At 40.2% G+C, this 22,081-nt stretch overlaps 2 protein-coding genes across 3 annotated transcripts; one reads left to right on the top strand and one right to left on the bottom strand.

The window, feature by feature from the left end:
- The first annotated feature begins 415 nt into the window (after nt 1-415).
- Nucleotides 416-8,673, top strand: LOC128470066 (solute carrier family 2, facilitated glucose transporter member 5-like). The gene is made up of 12 exons (XM_053451892.1): nt 416-516; nt 1,855-1,953; nt 2,909-3,069; nt 3,232-3,356; nt 3,430-3,582; nt 4,325-4,450; nt 4,814-5,001; nt 5,329-5,439; nt 6,243-6,344; nt 6,737-6,812; nt 7,350-7,477; nt 8,023-8,673. The coding sequence occupies exons 1-12, from the start codon at nt 472-474 to the stop codon at nt 8,260-8,262; spliced, it is 1,554 nt and encodes a 517-aa protein (XP_053307867.1). The 5' UTR covers nt 416-471; the 3' UTR covers nt 8,263-8,673.
- A 507-nt stretch (nt 8,674-9,180) lies between these two features.
- On the bottom strand, nt 9,181-16,808 carry CA6 (carbonic anhydrase 6). 2 transcript variants are annotated; one of them, XM_053451893.1, is made up of 9 exons: nt 16,590-16,808; nt 14,217-14,399; nt 13,878-14,026; nt 13,708-13,803; nt 12,987-13,053; nt 12,201-12,358; nt 11,944-12,067; nt 11,019-11,126; nt 9,181-10,467 (listed from the first exon to the last, which is right to left on the bottom strand). In XM_053451893.1, the coding sequence occupies exons 1-9, from the start codon at nt 16,678-16,680 to the stop codon at nt 9,848-9,850; spliced, it is 1,596 nt and encodes a 531-aa protein (XP_053307868.1). In that variant the 5' UTR covers nt 16,681-16,808; the 3' UTR covers nt 9,181-9,847. The 2 variants fall into 2 exon arrangements, with proteins under 2 accessions (XP_053307868.1, XP_053307869.1); XM_053451894.1 differs by having other exon boundaries at nt 9,181-10,464; nt 16,590-16,807.
- Nucleotides 16,809-22,081: the final 5,273 nt, after the last annotated feature.

The following is a 22,081-nucleotide window of genomic DNA, read 5'->3' on the forward strand; positions in this document are numbered from 1 at the left end:
GCCCGCTAGACAGTGTCAGCAAAAGTTCCATGAGTCTTCTGCTTTTGATTTTGCCTTTACCCCTACCTGAAAAAATATCCCCAGATGCCCATATATCAGTAGAATGGTGGAAAATGGTTTTACTTTTTAGCACGTCCAAGAAAAAGCCACACACTGCTTCCTCCGCTTCTCCCTTTGACAATTCCTGAAAGTAAAAGTGTTAAAAATATACCAACTTCTTTAATGTTTAATTGACTTAAAGATCCTGTATACTTTATGCTGCCAACGCATTAAAATGTTTCCAGTAGTTACCAAATAATTGTTTATCCTGCGTGCATTTACTATAGAGATTGGCTGTGATCCAAGGGTGCAAAAAACAACTAATGTCCCTTGAATTGATAACACGACCAAAGTACAGAACAAAGTCTCTCTTGCTCTTTCTCACTTTTCCTGCAGTTTTGATCAGCAGCATCTGATTGCTCCCCGAGTCCAATGGATCCGCAAGAACGTGTAGAGGAGCCTGAAGAGAGGAAGGGGGTAAGTTCATGGGAATTCACCCCCCAAATATAAGCCAGGAGTAGAGAATGCAGGGAACATGGCAGCCCTCGCTGCTTATTACAGATTCTAAAGTTATATATTACATGCTACATATGTTTATAGTCCTTGACATTTCTAAATTTGTATATATAGTAGGCTAAGAATTAATATGCTATACACACGTTCACCATTATATGCAAGTGCACCAGTACTACCCCCATGATGTATAAAGAGCAGTTCAGACGGAACATAGTAAGTGTTGCAATTGCCATAGCAACCAATGGAATGTCCCTGTTGATTTCTCCACGTTTATCTAGAAATTTTCTTTATATATATTAGGTCCCCCTAACGGTTCACCTATATAACATAGCGAATCCTTCCCAGTTTTATACCATTATTACAGAGACATTTAGAACGGTCCTGGACCAGTCTTGACCCCAGGTTTTCACATTGCTCCCTGGGATACCATGTGAAGTAATTAATTACACTGAGAACACCCATTTCACCCCAGGGCTGTGGCTACAGTATATGATAGAGTTAATAATAAGGTTTTATTGCAATCCTAGTAATTAATAAGTAATATATATCTGTCATCATGTTTTGAAGTAGTGTCTTATCTTTTTGGAAAGAAGTAACTAATGACACTAATTACCATTGTTTACGCTGTTGCTTGTTAGTCTTCTGTATAAAGAACTTTAAAGTAAATGTTGCAGCGGCAACAAAATGTGCAGCAAAATTTCTTCCTTCCTGCTCCCTCACGGGGCACTCTCTCTGTCAAGGGTGTCATGTCCCAGCGTCAACACCGACGGACTGAGCATCCCATAAGGGAGCAGGGAAAAGAACTCTTTCACATTACAAATACAGGTGCCCTGACCTGACTCTCTCCCAGAAAATGTATGTAAATGGACAGGAGGAGATATTGCATGGGGTCCGTACAGACTGCTGCTTCTTAATTATCCCGCTTTGTGCGAGACAGTCCCAATGTTGCCGCTCTATCCCGCTGTCCCGCCAAGCTCTACCTCCGAGAATGCATACTGCCAATGCTCATAATTTTGCGCATGCACAGTAGAGCTGCCAGTCTGAGTGACACTCTACCTCCCAAGCTCAGCTTCCCCCTCCGGTGTCCCGATCCACCTGGGGTAGAAGTTGGGTGGTATGCAGCTATTGTGATTTTATCTTGAAGGGTCCTATATGCTACCATGCGACAAAAAGTGGCAGAAATTGGTAACATTTTGTATCCATCCTACAATGTGTATTTATAGCCATAGCTAATAGTTTATTTTTATTGCCAAACACTATATATATATATATGTAACAGTCTGCTGTTCTTTGCCGCAGAAGCTTACAGCGACGCTTTTCCTGGTAACTTTGATCTCTACCGTTGGGTCATCTTTCCAGTACGGATACAATGTGGCTTCCGTGAACTCCCCTAGTAATGTAAGTTTTGTTCCCAAACCACACCTGTCTTTAAAGGTTGCTCTAGTTTTGAACGAGTCAGTCGAGTTATATGGATAGATCTTCTACGCGAGAAGAACGTAAGGTCATACCATACACTTATATAACCCTATCACTGTGTCTTGTGCTGAACCTTATCTTCTGTGTCTAATCATTTTCCAGAATCCATCTGCCAGCCTTACCTATGAAGAAGAAGCAGTTTCTCAGTAACGTTAGTTATTGAAATTGAATAATAGCTTCTTTACTTGTTGAAACAGTTTAAATCACAGGGAGATTAGCCACAAGGTGATGTACGCCCGGCCATAGACCACAACAAGCCACATACTCACTTATACATACAGCTCCCTAATATCTAGGGGTCTACATTGTCTAATAATGCGTGAGCTCGTTTGAGCCGGGCCCCCCCTCACCTGTTGTCTCACCTGTAAGTCAATTTGTTATATTACATACATACTTGTTATGTCCTGTCTACCCATTGTACAGCGCTACGGAACTTGATGGCGCTATATAAAACAATAAATTATAATAATAATAATATTCATTCCTTGATTCAGTTAATGTATAGAAGACCAAAGTCTGATTAGGGTCTGAATCTTTACATCTGGAGCGACAGGCAGACTAGATGAGCCGAATGGTTCTCATGTGCTGTCAAATTTTATGCTTCTAGGTTTGTATTTGCCATAGTGCTTTACTGCCTAACAGTAACCAAGCAGTTAACGTGCATAACAACCAATACTTATCACGCTTTAATAAGATCAGTTCTGGCAAATCCTTACTTTATGGTCAATAAAGCAAGAACTATGAGTGCTTTCCATTAACGCTGCCCAGTTTCGTTCTCTTGTTCATGTTGTGCTGTTATAAGTTCCTCCCAAGCACCTTTCTGTCGGTTTATGCTTCTTAGCTCACACACCGTGAAATGCGTTTTTTGTCTCTGCAGTTAATGAAAACCTTTTATAATGAAACCTACGCTGATCGTTATGGCTCTGTTCTAAGTGATAGCCTCTCATCTGTGCTCTGGTCTCTCACTGTTTCTTTGTACCCTCTCGGGGGCTTCTTTGGGTCCTTGATGGTAGGTCCTCTTGTCAACTCAATTGGCAGGTACGTATTTGCTAAAACAGAGCATTTTTCTGTACTTGTTAGCCCGTCTTTGCCAGCTGTGACTGAACAGTTTATTATCTAGATCCCTCTTTTTTTCCCTCTAAATAAAGTCATTGAGTTTAGAAGTCAACATTCCAAGCCATGTCCATATCGCTTTTATAGGAAAGGGACCTTGCTCCTCAACAACATTTTCTCCATCGTCCCAGCTGTCTTAATGGGGACCAGCGTTGTGGCCAACACCTTTGAAGTCATTATCGCCTCGCGGCTGGTGATAGGAATCTGTGCAGGTAGGTCACAGCATTCTGAAAAGCGTATCACTTTTCTACCGCAAGTACCGCTAAATTACTATATGCTTCACAGGCCTGTCTTCGAATGTCGTTCCCATGTACTTGGGCGAAATGTCTCCTAAAAATCTCCGTGGAGGCATTGGAGTGATCCCACAGTTGTTGATCACAATTGGTATCTTGATGGCGCAGATCTTTGGAATTCGCTTTATCCTCGGAAACACAAAAGGTGAGAGGTTTATGGTTGTAAGGCTACTTGATGTTTTCTCATAAATGCATATTTGTGAAATGTACAGTTATTGGTCTTTTACCATAAGATCCATAACAACAACTCATATACTCGCGCCTTTAGTTTTGTTCAACTATATTATTGTTGTTCTGTTGAGTGACAACTTGGTAATAACCTTTTTATTATAACCTTTAATATTAGAGTAAAAATGGATATTACTGTATTGGTCCCAGAGAAGATAGCGCTTGATGAATGTTGTGATAAGATTGAGTGGACAAAGATTTACAAGATTAAGGAGGAAAGGAGATATTTATCTAAATCTTTCAAGACAATGAGCATTTTGGGGGATTTGGTCCCGCACTCCACTTTAGTTTTGGGCTTAACACAATTTCCCAGTCTTAATGCTCTATAAGCTAGCGGCATATATTGCTCTAGGGTGACTACACCTAGGCTGGCAGGTACAGTAGGTGACAGCTGATTTATTAGGTCCAGACCTGCCTGTTTTGGCCATGTATACTATGGAGGTCTGTGCTTGGATGGCGCTGTCTCTGCAGTATCTCAAACTCGGTTTGCACGGTCCTTCTGGGATGGAGCCCCGACAAGGTGCAAGGGGGTAGCTGGATCAGGCCTGGACAGCACCCCACCTAAATACCCTACTGCCATAAGCAAGTACTTCTTGCTTCCCACCTCACTTGAATGGGATTAATCAAACTGTGTTGTCTTGTCCCAAAATCCATTTTAGGTTGGCCAATATTGTTGGCGCTCACTGGGATCCCCGCTGTGCTAGAGTTGATTGTGCTTCCCTTCTTTCCGGAGAGTCCACGGTACACTTTACTCAATAAAAGGGATGAAGACAAAGCCAAGCGAGGTTAGTGACAGAAAAGGTAAAGCCGAGACATTCGGCAGAGGGCAATAAGGAAAGTCACCAAATGTTATTTACTATTTAAAGGAAGGACTGTAACTACTAGGATTTGAATCCGTTCCCTGCCTATTCCACCCCTAACGAACGCTCTTTACCTTCATTCCTCTCCCGCAGTCCATCTGCTAAAGTGTCCTGGTCTGTTTACAAAGGATAACGTCTTAAAGAGTAACTTTGTCAGAGCGTGCGGAGTGTGCCTGGGAAGTGAATCCATGCGGACTGTTTGCGATGTTTTCTGTCAGCATTATAATGTATAATATATTATATGTATCTGGTCATTAACACTAAATCCTGTATTCATTTTGCACGAAGCACTGCAGCGTTTGAGAGGATGGGAAGATGTTGACGGTGAACTAAAGGAGATATATCAAGAAGAGCAGTCAGAGAGAGCAGAAGGACGTTTGTCTGTAAAGAACCTGTGTACTTTCCGGCCTCTGCGCTGGCAGTTAATCATTATTATTGTCTTGAACATGGGTCAACAACTCTCCGGGATCAATGCGGTGAGACAAAAAAATCCCTTAATTAGATGTCAAAATTGTTTTAAAGAACAACACAGTGATATAACCTTATTAGGACCCTGTGCCATCCTCATATCTCTCCTCTATCTTTATCTGCTATGGTAGCCCCACCCCTGAGGAACAGATTAAATAAATGGTTGAGTTAGCAATGGTCATGAATATTCACTTTATATAATTAAATAACATTCCATTCTATCATGTAGATTATGTAATTATAAATATTATACTGCAATCATTATAAATGCTTGAGGTTTTCTTCAGGGGTGGGTTCTAAGTGTTGCTGTGTCACAAATTATGTGTTGTCCATAGGTTTATTACTACGCAGATAGCATATATGCAAAGGCTGGGGTTCCTGGGGACACCATCCAATATGTAACTGTAGGAACAGGATCAGTCAATGTACTGATGACTTTGGCTGCAGTAAGTACTTTTTGTGTATCAAGTGACATTTGACTTTTTGGGGTAAATACACGTGTACAAGTAAAAACATGTAGGAATGTATTATTCTAAATCCCAGACAACAACTTAGCCAACAGTCATGCACATTACTGACTAGAGGTCTATCTTTGATCTCGGCATACTGATGCTAAACTTGTTGGGGCTGATCAATGGCAGAGGTAGAACTTTAAATAATAACAAGCGCTAGCTTCTAAAAACTAATGCAGTGGCCAACTATTGAACAACGCAGACTTTGCATCAAAGCAGGGCTGTCCCTTCTCTGTACTGTTTACTTATAGAAAGCTGCACAGAGTATGGTGAAGACAGACACATTTCTAATGCATTTGCTATTTTAGCAAGTAAAATATGAAACATAAAATGCTGCCATCTAGCGGAAATATGAGAGAATACAACCAAAAGAAGCATTTCTGGTTTGCTCTTTTTACCCATTGTAATAAAACTGTGAGAATAAGTGTCAAGTTATTTTGTTTAAACAGTAAATGGATTTTGAATCCTTACAAAAAGAGACTCATTTTGTCAGTGTTAATTATTTTCCTTACTTAAACGTTTCCCATTTCAAATGCATGGAGGTGGCATACTGCGGGCACAGGCTCCTGCCTACACGACCTCAGACTTTAGGGTGAACTTTGAGATGTGTTTCATGTAAAGTTACTAATATAATTTGCGGAGACAAAACCTTAAATATGTTTCTGGAGCCTCTGTGCGATTGTTCTTACGGTATCAGTTCTTTATCAATCACGTTCTCCCTTCTCCTCTGTCTGTAGGTGTTCATTGTGGACTCCTGGGGAAGGAGGATTTTGCTGCTTGTTGGCTTTGGGACTTGTTGTGCATCTTGTGTTGTTCTCACCATCGCTCTCGTTTACCAGGTAAACTTTTTTGTAGGTTCAAATAAATTCTTGTAGGGAACCAACACAATCCATTACCTTATATACTGTGAATGATTGTTATTGCCACTAAATCCCACCCAGTACTGTAAGTTTATTGCACTTATTTAATACTTTTATCTTTGCCAGTCTATTTTAATATCTATGTTCCATACAGCCCATTTTATGCCTAAAATGACTTGATTCATTTACTTAATAATTTAAACAGAAGCTGTCTTAACTGTTATAAATACTATACAAATCGGGTTTGTAGGATAAATGTATTAATTAATTTGTTCTTTGAACACTGGAATAGTTTGAGTTGCTCTAGTAAAGCCTGGAAATAGTTTGTAAGCATGGTCTTCATAAAAAAAAACTATTCAATATCTCAACAGTCAACTGTGTCATGGATGCCATACCTAAGCATTGTCTGCGTCATTCTCTATGTTGTTGGACATGCCATCGGACCCAGTAAGTAGTATCAACCGTTTATACCTGCTGTGACCGGGTCTCTGTTTTTTAGGTATAGTCCCTTTGTCAGACCCTTTGTTCTACTTTTTTTCTCCATTTCTCCCACTTTTGTGAGTCTGCAAGCATTAGCGTGTATAACGGTGTACACAGCATTAAATCATTTGAGTAGAATAACTCCAGATTCTGACAAATCTAATTATGCAGTGGAAATTGCTGTGCTGTGTTTTATTTCATTTGCATTACTTGCGACTCTTTATTTATTACATTTATTTTTTATTTTATTTTGGCACAAATGGTGTATTTTTTTTATTATTATTTACACCTCTTTCAAAACGTCAAATGTGAAGGGTGTTTTTTATGTGTCTGTCTTACCCCTCTTATGCTATTTGGCTAAAATAGGTATTAATGATGCTTAGACAAAACATTAATTGCACTCTGGATTGTGTTAAGCAAGTAAACCATATCAGATCATTTTATTATTTTCACTGTTATATTTTTTTCATTTCTATGGCAATAACCTATGAGTTATCCTTTCAGGCCCCATCCCCTATGTGATCACAACCGAGATGTTCCGCCAGGCCTCGCGCCCGCCAGCGTTCATGGTGGCCGGTAGTGTACACTGGCTGTCAAACTTTGTAGTTGGACTCATTTTTGAATTTCTCATGGTGAGTGCATGTTCTTAACATTTTTGAGAAACATCACTGAAGCTTTAAATGAGAGTAGCTTCTGCTTCTCGAGGAAACGTGATCTTAACCCAATGTTCTCATTAGGTTACCTCTCCATTATGGTTACCATGTTGTTGTTGATTGCTTCCATCAGCCTTTGTTAGGAGGAATAAGGTGAATGGAGTTAACTAGATTATTAATCTAATTAATTAGATAATGCTGGTTCTGCCACAAGCTTCCGTCAATCTCAGGTTCTATGACAATTAACGACCTCCAACAGAGAAGCCGCCAAAAGACGTGACAGTTTGTGTTCCCCTTAAGCAGGTCAATCTACGCTTCTGTTGCTCGCAACTATAAAACTTTGTACACATCAAATAAACCGTAACAGACAGTCCCCAAAAGAAAATATTAAACCAGCGGTTGTTTCGAAATCTTCAGACTCACATCCTGATCGCTTGACTCAAGTCATCTTTTTCTGACTATTGACTCCTACAGAATTTAATGGTTTCTTTTTCTTTCCCTTTTTTTTTTTTATCCCCTGCCAGAAAGGATTGGGCTCCTACTGTTTCGTCCTCTTTGCTGCCATTTGCCTGGCTACATTTATTTTTATTTATTTTTTCATTCCTGAAACCAAAGGCAAATCATTTCTGGAGATTAGCCAAATAATGGCAAAAAGGAACGGAACTGGTGAGAAAACAGACTCCAAGGAACTTGGGGACCTGCATCCATTCTGTGACGAAATGGCATCGGAAAAGAAAGATAACGCTACCGTCACACCATTGTGAGAGATTAGATGGTCCGCTATCTTCTTCACTGCCATGGGTGCTTGGACCAAAAGAGGGGCTATAAAGACTGTTATGGACCATTAACACTGTACTGACCATTTGTAATTTGTAAAACTTTTCTCAAGCAATAAGAGAAAAATAGTAGCCAAAATTACCTCTCATTGCAGAGAGGTGGGAAAGGAGAGCCTGGGAGCAATTTCTTTTATTTGAACGTTTACAAATGACCACAGAGGATGTGAATCTGGGTGCTGGGGGGAGTCCTATGTGTGCAATCTTTGTACCATCGTTGGCTTTTGGGGTGTACAACCTGTGATCTATGCCTGCAATTTATAGTTTCCATGCATTATTTCTTTGATCTATACATTAAATGCTGAGTTTGCTTGTGATTCTGCAGTTGGTCTATACATGCAATGCTGGGTTTCCATGCGTTATTTATTTACCCCTTCACTGCAAATACATAGTTTGTATATCTTATTCAGTCGATCTATATCTGCAAGGCTATGTTTCCTTGTGTTTATTTGATCTATACCGAATCTACATGAAGAGGAAAAGAGAGGTATGATACAGTGAAGCAAGGGAAGAAGGGACTCTGGGGGTGATGGCAAGAAAACATGGACCTCTCCATGTCTACGGGTTCAAATCTTTTGATATAGAACACATAACACAAAATATTTTCTGGTAAAGCATTAAACATGAATAGTTATGTAAGGAGTTAAAACCTACTACGTATCTGTTGGACTTTTTCTTAATTACCACAGGCAAATACACCAGCCCTGATAATGAGTGCATCTTATCAAATAGTGTGCTAATGCATTGTCAGCATCAGGCAATTTGATTATCACATTAACCAGTGACTGCACGAAACAATATTACTGGCTTAACATAATGCAAAGATTTTTGTAAGTAAAGTCAAATGGATTCTCATTAATCACATTATTTATTTGCTTGATAAACCAAAAAGCAGCAACATTTTCATGTTTAATTAACAATCCAGTGTCATCGTGATCCCATATAATTGACATTTAACGTTTGCCTGATAACATAGACAAAAATATGTTTCTGAATCTGCTTATAAATTGACTTTCATGCAGAATGAAGATTATGACGTTTTAGAGGAAATTGTGTAGGTAAATAAATATTTTAGACCGGAAACATCACTAGGTGTCCCCAGAGACAGACATATAATATTGAAGTGTTAATGAAATCCCAAGTTAGATACATACTGTTTGTATAGGTAATTTTACTCATGAAGTGTCAAGCGGTTTGTTAAGAAAGGCGCTACTTCACGAAGGAGTAATAGTTGGGGACAAGACGTCTCCGTGTTGTGTTAAGACTGGTAACCTGGTACTTGCAGGATCTCAAAACTCATATAATTTGGGGTCTGGGTTACAACAGCAGCTCATCTGATTGGGCTACTCATGACTGACTCATATAAGGGCCCATATCTCCCTATACACAATTCTGATGAGGATATGTATTTTGTGGCGAGGTTAGACAAAGGAAAAATATTTTGTTGTTTATGAAAGTCACCGGACATTAGAGACAGGCACACAAACAAAGATTTAAGAAGAAAGTGAAATTTAAATCATCGGCACCCATGGTCAGGCTCAAGTATGACTCCACCAGCCACTATTACTGGGGTCTCTCCCCAAGCTATGACATCTCCCCTAGGACCTGATGTTTGGCACTGACTCAATGACCTAATCTCTTGAGCATTTAGCAAATGACTCCAAAGATTGAGGTGGCTAATCCATCCAATGAAGCCATTAGAGAACAAACCCAAGAGATCAGCACGATCTTTGCCAAGAAGAACCACACCTCCAGCTTCAATCTGATATCCACGCCGGATGTTCCTTTCTTTTCCTGGAAGTCCACTGACCCAAAGGTCCGCATTTCCAGTCCCGGAGTGCCACTGGACACAGTAATGGACCCAGTCCTCAGATGTGTGGAACAGGTTGAAACTCTGGAAATGTCCTCCCACCCAGAGCCCAATGTCAGAACCCAAACTGAGAACAAGCTCATTGTCACTATTGTAGGTACTGTAGGAGAAGAGTTTCTGACTGCCCTCGTTTCTGGTTTTCACCCAGGCACAGAGAGTGAATTGGGCTAGCTGCATGGCCTTTAAGGGACGGACTTCAACGTGGGCAGCTGGGTGATCCCTGGAGAAGACGTAAGACGGGTAAGTCGGGAGTGGAGGGGGACCTGTTGGAGACAGGACACATGGGGGTAAAACTAGGTTTGTGGAGGTTTGGACAAGGACAAAGTAAATACAGTTGAAATAAACAATTTATGACAAAGTGTCATTTAAATCAATTTATATTTACTAAGTTTGCAAAAAGAACATTAAATATAGAATGCATACTCTTGACCAACTTTGCTTTGATATATCATAGCTGTACGTAGGTGAAACACTCAAGCCCATGCATTCCCAACCCTATGCGGTGCTCAAAAGCCGTGACTCTTATTATTATTATTATTATTATTAACACGACTCTTAAAGCACATTGTTTAACATTAAATATACAGTAATGTCTTATGGCTCAATTTTTATAATAAACACAAAATCATTCTTTTTTTAGTTTTGACAGGAATTTCTACTTTGAAAGATTTTCACCATTTCTCCTGGCTACATCCCATTTAGTCACGCTTATTCTTTGTATATAATTTCCTTCTTGTCGGTTTTCTGATAATTATACGGTAAATTCGCCAATTTCGGTTCATTGCACACAAGAAGAAATCTGTAAGGCTCCTCTTACCTTGAAGACCAATTCTCGGAGTTTTCTCGCCTCCAACCTGCTTCTTCACATCTTGAATGTCGATTTCAATTTGACTTAGCTTGTCCGCAAGGTCGGTTTGGCAGGGGCCTGAAAGGTGTTAAGATATAATTACTGCCATTTGAATATGAAAACTTCATGGAGTACACAGGCGAAACAAGAGGGTGGAAATTAAACTTTCTCTGCTGATCCCTCTTTTTCTCCCAAACGCTCTAATTACCTCCCTCTGCCCCCTTTTCCTCCTCTCACTCCACCCCAAGCTCCCCCACGCATTTTCCTTATCAGTATGCTTCACCTTTTTTGCCTCTTTCCCCACTTTCCCCACAATCAAGGGGAAGACTCTGACCCGCGTCTACCTTTTCCCCAAAAAACACCATTTATCCCACTATCTTCTCAATTCCTACTTTATATCCTAACGGCTTTCTTCGTCTTCCCCAGGTTAACGTTTCCCACTGCTTGCTCTCGCTTCTTTAAATCGGAAATATGGGGGTTTATGCGCCATCATATTCTATGACCTCAAACCTTTTGCTGGCCCTTGGCCTTATGTTTAGCGAGGTACACATTGTAATTTAAAAGTGGTCGATCTGTGGTTTATTTTGACTACTTATGGAATCATGAAAGATTTCCCCCTATGGTCAGAACGGTTTATCGATCAGGGTTAGTGCGTTTAGGGATATCTGGGATGGATCAAACTCAATTCACAACGTTACCAACCATGATAGGTGTCATTTGCTGCCATTTGCATGTGCTTACCTTTGGAATGAAATATATATGATGCTTTTATAACTCTAACATCCATATGGTGAACGGTTACACCTATGTAAGTGTACACAGCGATATCATGTATGGAAGCGGCACATCCCCTTTATTCTACAGCACGTATTTACATTATTGATTGAAAGCTCACTTTTGGACAGATGGGGACGAAAAGAAGATTGTACAACGCGGTCATTCAGGGGCTGGGCATGGCGGTAATCATTGCGTAGCGTGTTGTTATGCCAGTCCAACAAAGTGTTCTCCAGCAGCTTTATCTACAAGAAACATAATACTTATATTATAAACAGCCATATTTACAGAGCCGCTCACCTAGGCCTGACTAGCACTAACCCATGCTTACACACACGTACTCCTCCGTGAGTAGGCAAGTCCTTTTTGAAATATTACCTGTGTATGCGAAAGAATGATTGGAGAATCAAAAATCGTCCATAGCACGTTCTCTGTGCAGGGGGGAGTGGTGAGGGAACCATTATAACGGAAGAAATTATCCAAATTCTCAGGCAACATCGCAAGGACATCGAGTGTTTTTAATTCAGTCTCCTGTCCTGCAAAACAAAAGACAACAAAAAATGAGAAATACACATTAATACTTCATTTTAAAGAAGCAGAATGAAAACACTATATATTTATATATATTTACATAGAGGTAGAAAGATGATTTGATGCTGAACAAGTTATGTTTTAAATTACTAATTTCATTGACCGTAATTGTGTCATTGTTGAAGCCAAACTACTACCATGGCTGAACTGGGGAAGAAAAGCGGACCTGGTGCTTTAAGGCCAGGGGCAGCTAAATATGTGACTGCCTGATGAATGCTGGCAATTGGCCCACCAGGCCAACAGCCCACCAGCCCACCAGCCCACCAGGCATTTGTCAGATGGACAGTCCGGGATTGACTACTACCTATATGTGAACTATTTTAGCAAATGGTCAGAATTGCCATTTTTTATTATCATACTTTTTTTTACCTATAAGTGATAAACAATCGTTTATTGGTGTAAGGCTTTTGTCCACTATAGTTATTATAACGTATATCCCTATTTGCTGATGGGGCAAACCGTTAAATGCAATTTCCGTTAAAACTTTCATTTTATATGAACAATAAATACAACTTTTATGAAATGTTTAACTTGTGCTCAAGGTGTGTTTGATACAGCGGACCGGACTTCTACCTGCATAGCGGATCTTGCTGAGCTTGGAAATAAACTCGCTATAATATGTATTTTCAAAATTCCCGTCCTGTAAAGGAGACACAAAAATTCTCAAATCAGTAATTTATAATAAAAACAAAAACAGCATACGACATTACATTTGTATTTCTCTCTGTATGGTATATACCGTATGTTTGAGGGCTGGTTCATTCTTTTGACCAGGGAAAACAGAGGTTTGGTAAATATTGTGTAAATTTTAACAGAGGAACGACCAGTGCAGGATTTCCCAATTAACACAATATTTACCAAACAAATATATATTTTTTTTACAGTTATAACCTGAGTATCTAAACGTTTCCTAATAACGTTTCCTAATAACGTTTCCTAATAAACTCTAGAACGACACATCCCAGTAGAATTCTTGGCAAACCTAATGTGCAGGACAAGAAGTAATGCGCCTCTCTTTTAGTAAATATAGTTTAATTATAACTTAGATTAGGTAAAGGGATGGTCCGCCTAGCCGTTACCAAAATAAATAAAGGCACTGGTAATTATTGAAATACCGGTACATTAATTATCCCGCAGCAGATTTTGATCCACTTGTCTTTACTGGGTACTTCTACAGGTTCCTTTAAGTTCTGCTGACGTTCAGACCAGAATAAAAAGTGCTGGAATGCTAGAAATATATATTATATATCATATAATATATATTACTTATTATTTCCTCAGTCCTTTTACTTACAGTGTAGAGGAAAGCAAGTACCGCTAGCCCGTCCGGCTTGTCTTTAGCCTCATCGAACGTCTTGTATAAATCGGAGTTGTAATGGACGACGTGCAGCTGTGAAGACCAAGATGGCCAGGTTACAAATACGTCGGGAGAACAAGAGGAGCCGTAGGAGCCGCATCACTCACCTCCGCGAGGTACCTCATGCCATCAATGGTGTGCTCAGATCCACTGGTTTCCAGATCAAGTCCTCCCCAGTGCAAATGCATCTGCACCGCAGTGTACGTGCTGAATAACCCTTTTTTGATTTTCATGGTGGATGGAAGTTCTATTTGCACTGGAAGTTAAAATAACGGAAAATTGGGAACAATTTCAGGGGGGCTTTAAAACACAGATATAAATAGGGATCTTTGCACCCTAAGTTTAGAAGAGGGTAGAACAGCGAGAAACTAGTTATACAGTTGCAGGGGTTGGAGGTCTGTTAGCTTGGTTGTTTAGTAGAGTTGGTTGTTATTGCTTCTGTTTACCTGAATGGCCATTGTTTGTCATCTTGAAATGACCTTGTAACGGCCCATCAAAGCCCGTGAGTTCTAGGTGCGCCAGCTCAGGATTGTGAGCTACTTTCTTCCTCTGGATATCTATCGGCGACTGATGCTTGGCATTGCAAAGTGGATACTTTTTCCCCCAATTAGCTTCATCGAGCTCTCCCTCTATGGCAAAAGATATACAATAAGATATTAAAAATGGCAAAGTAGTATTTTTTTTATGTGTTACAAGGAATACCAATAACTCACTGGTTTGGATTTAGGAAAAGATTTCAAGTATTTAGTAAGAAATTCAAGCTAGCCAATCAGATTTCACTTTCTGAATGAGCTGACCCTGAGACTCATGAAACGCATATTAACCCTTTAATAGCTCACTGTGGAGATTCTATGTAGTGACTCACCAAATGTGTTCATTCTCAAATGGCTCTAATGCCGGTTCCCAAGGAAACATGGACACTTAACTGAGTCACCTGAATTCAAGCAGGGAGATCAACCATGACATACCGGTAGCAAAAACACGTATTTGGGAGCTTTATATATGGCCACAGCCGGGTAGAACAGGAAAAAGTCAGCCCCAAACTGTGTGACCCCGAGAATCTGCCCCTTCACTCTGAGACTATTGAGGAAAAAACCCTGACATCAGGGGTCAAACCCTGGGAGTTCCGGGGTGTGCTGATACCACTGGCATATGGATAATAAATACATACATCGGTAACTTGTATGTGAAACTACCATATAAGAGGAAGCCACTAAAAAACGTAATTTTCATCCATTAAACCTGCTTTACAATGTTATTTACTATACTAAGCTATGAAGTAATGCATTTAAGGAAAGAGATTGGGGCGAACATTTATGGCATTCAATTTATTTAAAATTGGTTTTGTAAATTGTTGTTGAATTGAGTTGCAGGAAGGTGACAGGTTTATCGGGAAACATTCAACATCAGTAAATGCACATCAATCGGGGGCCATTAAACGGAATATATTCTGTAAAGCACAGCTCACATTAATAAATTCATTTTACAGACTTCATTTATTATCATTTTAACTACTTCATGCCCCGTCAAAATGTTGCATGTTGCATTTTAAAACTGCTTTATGTCAATACGGTCCTCTGAATCATGCAAACCACATAAAGTGAGTTTTATTACATAGATTTAGATAGCTTTTTCTAATCTCTAAACACCGTTGCGATTTTTCTTTAGTGTGCAGAACTGTAAAACACTGTAAAACACATACATAAATAAACCCCGTGTGCTTTGTAACAAAGACGTATCAACAAAATATTTCATAACCATTCATTTTCAAAGTTAGTTCAATGAAATAACAGTTATACTAAAGTGCTATGTACAACTTACAATACTGAACTAATAATTATATAACAAATAGAAAAACATACTAATGGAAATATACTAATATATATATATATATATATATATATATATATACACACACATAAATATATATGTATATTCACTGAAAGACTTTTATATATAGGACACATACATTTTTAAGAAGTTATTTTTTGTTTTAAAAGAAAATGTTCATATAGTACAAATATCATATCCTGCATTTACTCCTAATAAATCGGTGTACAGATGCGTAAAACAATAAATGATTTAATAGAAAAATGCTAGCTCCCTCAGGGTGTAGATAATTAGAGGTACCTACAATTACACAAAGCCCTATTTCAAAGCTCGTAAAAACATAGTCTAGGGACGCCTATTAAAACTAACGCACCATAGTGCTAAGTAACAATAAATATGCGTTTTACTGTGAAGGATAGATTTTCCATAAGAATTCCCAGTTTTAATTGTTTTCCGCCTGAAATCTATGATTTACCCCGTGATAATAATTCCATTAATAAAACAATCTCAGCATGCTCAGCCAAATTGTATCACGGATGTGCAGTCTGAAAACACCTATCGTGTCACACGGATAACTTCATGATCATCAGAAGAAAAATATTAATATAAAACTAGGCAAGGGGCATGACCATAAAGCAGATTAATCTAACGAGAACACCATGGCTAATAACGGACATTAAAATAGGAAAAACTGCACTAAACCGTCTCCGATGTCCCAAAGCCAAAAAGTCTTAGTGATCTAAAGCATAATTTGGAGAGTTTCACTCAACTGAGTGATTTCACCGTTTGTTTTCTTGCAAATTATAATTCTACCAAAAAGTTTAAAGAACGGGACAGAATCTGGAGAAATTCTTTCACGTCGGAAAAATGTTCCCTACGCAGGTGGACAACCTGTACGTCTGTTGTTGAACGCTGATATAAAGCTGTCGTTTTCTGGACTCCATTCTGGAGTGTTCCGAGTCCCGACCTCTGTCATGGGGTTTCCTTACCTTGATAAGTCCACTCAACCACATGAGCGCTGGATAAGTGGAAGCAGAAAGACAGGAGAAGGTACAGACCAAGTTCCAGATGTTTTCCCATCGCTGCTGCTGCTGAATGAGCGAGAGGACCTCTGCTTTGCGCTTTAATCTACAGCTCCCAATGTGTAAATAATAATTTAAAGTCTGTTTGACAGAAGCTGACTCTCCCTCCAATTACACAAAGGCCTGCCCCCCCACCCACTCCTAGCTTTTATCTTTCACTAAAGGAAACACCAAGCTCCCATGAACTCCAGCACCGCTTTAAAAGGACTTTATTGATTAACAAAACAGAAGCTTGTCAAACGTTATCAACCTAGCTGGCAGATTCTGTCATTTCTCTGCGCTGGGTTAATCATTCAGATACACTGTAATATCTCCTACTCACTCGTACCCTTCTCTGTATAATTCATACCAGACTATATAAAGAAATACATAAAGTACGAGCACTACTATTAAAGCAGAACCTCAAGAGAAGCTTACGGACTGGTGTTCACGAAACGTTTTCAATGATTCCATAAATTGTTTTATCCGTTCGATATAAAACCATTTCATTCATTTTGTGACAACTGGAGAAATGCAGGATCATTTCTAAGAACCATTACAAATAGGGTGACCTGTTGTGCAGGTCGGAACGTGGACAGAGAGGAGTACACCCAAAGGCTTTCACTAAACTGGGGAACAGCAAAATGTATAGGGGCAGGTACAGAAAGCCACGTATATCGGATATTACGCGTGGTGCGGATGGACCTAGTTGCAATTATGTGTAGATGACCACTATTGTCACAATGCCAGCAGCAGGAGCACACGCCGCAGGAGTAATTCACCCTGGATAACCTACTGAAGGGTTGAGCTCAAAGACTGGAAACCACGGACTTCAATAATCTCAATGGTGTGGAGGCTCAGGTAGAGGCAAATACTGCAGAAACTGAGTATAGGTTGAAAAGCACTTGCCCGAGGGCCAGATACCTGTGCATACGAGATGCCACAGGTAGTTGCCCAGGACAGATAGCCCTAGGAAGCCATCATGACAGCCAGGTATGGTACACAGAGCTCCCCCCCTTAAGAGCATCACAGCAGCTCCGGCAGCCAGATCAGAATCCTGACCCAGCTAGCTGGAGCTTGGCTTGGTGGTAGCAGGTTTCTAATACGTTACAACTATAGGCCCAATTTTCTAGCATTTATACATGTCCAGAACGTATCGGAGTCAGGCTGCTCGCACCGGACAGGAAGCCGAAGGAGCGGTGTGAGGTGGGATGTATGTGTATGTATGTGAGCATGGGTGTGTGTGAGCATGGATGTGTACGTGAGGTGAGATGGAGTCTGTGTTAGAATGAATGAGCGTGTGTAAGTTGTATAAATGTGTTTACATATGTGTACCAGAGACTATGTTTACAAGTTGTTTGGGGCAATGATGGCACAGACCGGGGAATTTTCGCACCAGGTCCCTGTGGTTTCTCGTTACGCCCCTGGTGATAAATGTCGAATGAATTATCTCAATCTTATTGACAACACTTCCTGAAACCTTTATCACAAACTAATACGTCAAATAAATGAAACACAAGGCAGGAGGCGATTCAATCAACATATCTATAATTTCTTTCCTCTGTTTAACTATAAGGGTTAAAACAATGCCACAATTGCAAGTCTGCAGTAGTGGTTGCTTGTTGTGCGAATGATTTATTATCAGTTTTTTATTTCATGTGAAGAATAAACATGCTGAGATTATCCGGTGTTGATGTTAACAGTTTGCTGCATCTGAACAAATGCATGCAGAATTGGGAAGGTCTCAACATGCCCCTTTAAACGTGTCCATTTCTGCAAGTTATGAACCGCACGTGTATCCACTTATACAAACAGTCCTTGGGAAAAGATCAGCAGTTGTTCCTTTATGTTTACAGACAGCACACATGCCCCTGCCAACTTCCCTTTAAACCCGATATATCAAATAGAAGATACTTAACGGGTAAGCCTCTAAAATTAACAAATAGAAGTTTAACGAATATGGAACAGCGCAGGGATAAACAACAAGTACAAATCACTTCGGTGGACTTTGGCTTCCTAAAAAATACAGATAAGCACAGATTCTTATCCTCTGACTGCCAAGAGGGCTGACCTGAGCATGGGGTTTATTTATGAAACTTGTAGTTGGTGTGCAAATAGCTGGTTTTATACAGAATTTAAAAAAAAAAGATGCACCTCATTAAGGTCAACTCAAAGGCGAAGCAGATCCAAGAATGAATTTGAAAACTAGTCATGGTAACCCCAGTTTAGCTTGAGTAGTAAAGCTGATTCGAAGTTTATGGTGCTCACCTTGTCAGATTAATGTTAGGGCTACTTAATAGAAATATGAATTCCGAGGTGGAACCCTGGTTTCCTAGATAGACTCGTGCTACAAGCCAGGATGCTTTTAAGTTTTGCTTTTAACCTCAATGTTAGAGGATGGACTAAAATGCTGGTCATGGTGTTGTAAACAAAAGTGAACAAAATGTTTTAATATTTAGCCTAGTTCCTACCTCATCAATTCATGTTATTAAAGTTTTGGAAAATGATTCCATCAACTTCAGAGATGCAATTCCCCTTTTGTTGTTGTCTTCTTCAGATTATTCAGATATGGTATAGTAATGCCTTCAATAGAAAATAATTTATTTTAAAATTATTACTGTATTATAATCTAAGCTTTTTGCCAATTGGGGTCCCTAGTTTTGAGTCCACTCTATTGCATTCACAATGTAGCAGGATGGGGGAAAGGGTTTTGGGCCCAGATTTTCACAATTCACTCATCTGCAATTATATGTGGAACAGTTTACAAAACATGTTGGTTTAGTCCAATGTCAACCATCTATAGATGTCCCAAGACATGCAACCTGCTGGCGTGTTAAATATGTGCCTATGGGTACAGGACATACTTGGGAGTCTTCAGTGCAGAGATGAAAGGAAATTATTAGTATTGGGACTGCAACCAGTATCTTTGTATAGGGCCAGGCTTCCCTATATAATGAGCCCCCTCCATGGGCCCATGCAGCATTTTACCCAGGTCTTGTTCATTGCAGGTTTTGGGGTCCAGATAGCCTTTTTTCTGGTGATTTGGGGCCCAATGGTCCCTTTCCAGACTTTGGTGAGGAGCAGTGGGGGTGGGCTAGTGGGAGGAGCATGAGGCAGGCTAGTGGGAGGAGCATGGGGCTGGATAGTGTAACCACGTGACCATGCAACGCGCATACACCAATGACATAAGCAGTCCTCTTGACCCCATTTCTTGGCAGACTTATTTAAACCTGGGGCCTGCATTTCCTCCTTGACTTTGGGATGTTTAATGCTGACCTTGTCCAGTGGAAGTTTATATTGATATTTTGGTTCCTGACTTGGCTTGTTCTTGGCCGTTATTTTTGCTCCATTCCTATTTTTATGTATTGCACCCTGTGTTTTACCCCCTCAGCCAAAGAAGTATATTCACCGTCTTCCCCAAGGATTATGGGTTCACGGACCCTGTGTTTCCCTTGTCCTGGTCAGATTCCACTTTCCTCCTGCTTGGCACCTGACCGGGACCTAGCGAATTCATGGAACCGTACAGAGGCTAAGAACTGTGGCAATCCTCGCTGACAATTGAAATTACGTCGCTACGGACACTTGTTGTCCAACCATGTCACTCTTTTGGGGTTACACTATGCTCATGGTGGGCAACACTCAGAGGTGGTTACGGAGAGGCAGCCCTGGTTTTATTATCCATCTTCAGGACCAGGTCCTGTCTTTGCCTGGCAGTTACCCGGCTTCTGCTCCTGGGTTCCGGCATTCTCCGTGACACCCACATAGTTCTTGAGAATTATCTGTGGCTACTTTTTGGATCAAACATCCTGAGAACTGTAGTGCTCAATATTTGCACATATTTTATTACATAAACAAAGACATATTTGCATTAGATATTAAAAAAAACTAATATTTACTAATATATCTAAGTGCATAAAACACATCACAATGTTATTAAAATTTCCTATATATAATTATGCAGTATGGTAAAAATAGAATATATATCTTGGGTGGAAGCAGGGCCGGCCCAAGACTTAATGCCGCCTGGGGCGAAGTTTAAAATGATTTCAAACTTCGCCGACACCATTATCTACCCTAACCCCCCCCCCGGGAACTTACCTTTAAACAGTTCTGCGGCGAGTCTCCCTGCTCTGCCACGGTGCCGGCTTGTAATGCTGAGCGCCGTAAATTGACGTCACTTCCGGCGCTCAGCATTACACGCAGGCCCCGTGGCAGAGCACAGAGACTCGCCGCAGAGGAGAGAGAGGGTTTTCGCTTACCCACTCGGCGCCCCTCTCTCTCTCCTCCGCTTAAAAAAAAAAAGCGCTTGGGGAGGCAAAGTGCCGCCCCTTCAAAAGTGCCGCCTGGGGCAATTGCCCCAGTCGGCTCCATTGTAGGGCCGGCCCTGGGTGGAAGTGTATTTTGATGCATTTGCCTCTTTTACACATTTGTACCATTTCACCAAAATAGGGATTTCCGAATCTGTTATTAGTGCATCCCCATAATTTACAAATATATTTTATTATTAAATTATGTTTTATACAAATGTGTTTATTTAAATCACCGTTCTACTAGGAAAGCCAAGAGAGTAAATAAATATACCTTTAACATTACCCTTCACCCTTTTTTAACAATTAGGAGGGGTGTCCACATACTTTTGGTCATATAGTGTATGTTTACATATATATGTATATTCAGACTGCTTTTTTTCATAATGTGCATATTTATATGTTGAACGCCAATGTAAATCACCTTTGAACTGTTGGCGCTTGAAATGACTCTATCCTTTAGGTCAGTTACCTGTCCTGTTTTTCTATATGAATAACACACTGCTTAAACAAGTAATATGCTCATGGTATGTGTCTGTTAACTTGCTCTAAGTAGGGCATTGCAGATTGCTTGTAAAGGAGCCACTAGGCCCCAATCACCGCAAAGGGGCCATATGGACCCCAAAGCCCTTAAAGGGCCAAGTCCCAAGTATAGGCAGTGGGCTGCAAAAGGCAATGAGGGTGCCATGACAGATCAGGATGGTCAGGCCCCCAGTTTGCCTGGGCCCCGTACACCGGTACTGGTTGCATATCTCCCTGATGGTGGCCCTGGGTAGGTATTTCTGAATTAAGTCACTAGTATTGAAGCGGTGATTTCAACTGTGAAAGTTAGAATAGGAAGTTTTAATTTAATTCCTGAAACCGAATGTATCAAAATTAAATATCCGTACGTTGAAACATAGCTTTCATTAATAAACATCAAAACACGTGACTAAAAACAAAAAATAACAGCTACAAAAAATCCCCAAAAAGTGAGCAAATAGGATGTCTCATTTCAGTTATTATTAGGCAAAAAGTAGGTCTAGAGCGGGACTTCAGGCTAAAATTACAAGAGGAATAAAAATAAGGATGAATGCCCTAAGCTACTCCTTATGGCACAGATATATTTACGTA

The sequence above is a fragment of the Spea bombifrons genome, chromosome 12 (genome assembly GCF_027358695.1).
Source record: "Spea bombifrons isolate aSpeBom1 chromosome 12, aSpeBom1.2.pri, whole genome shotgun sequence".
Lineage (NCBI taxonomy): Eukaryota > Metazoa > Chordata > Amphibia > Anura > Pelobatidae > Spea > Spea bombifrons.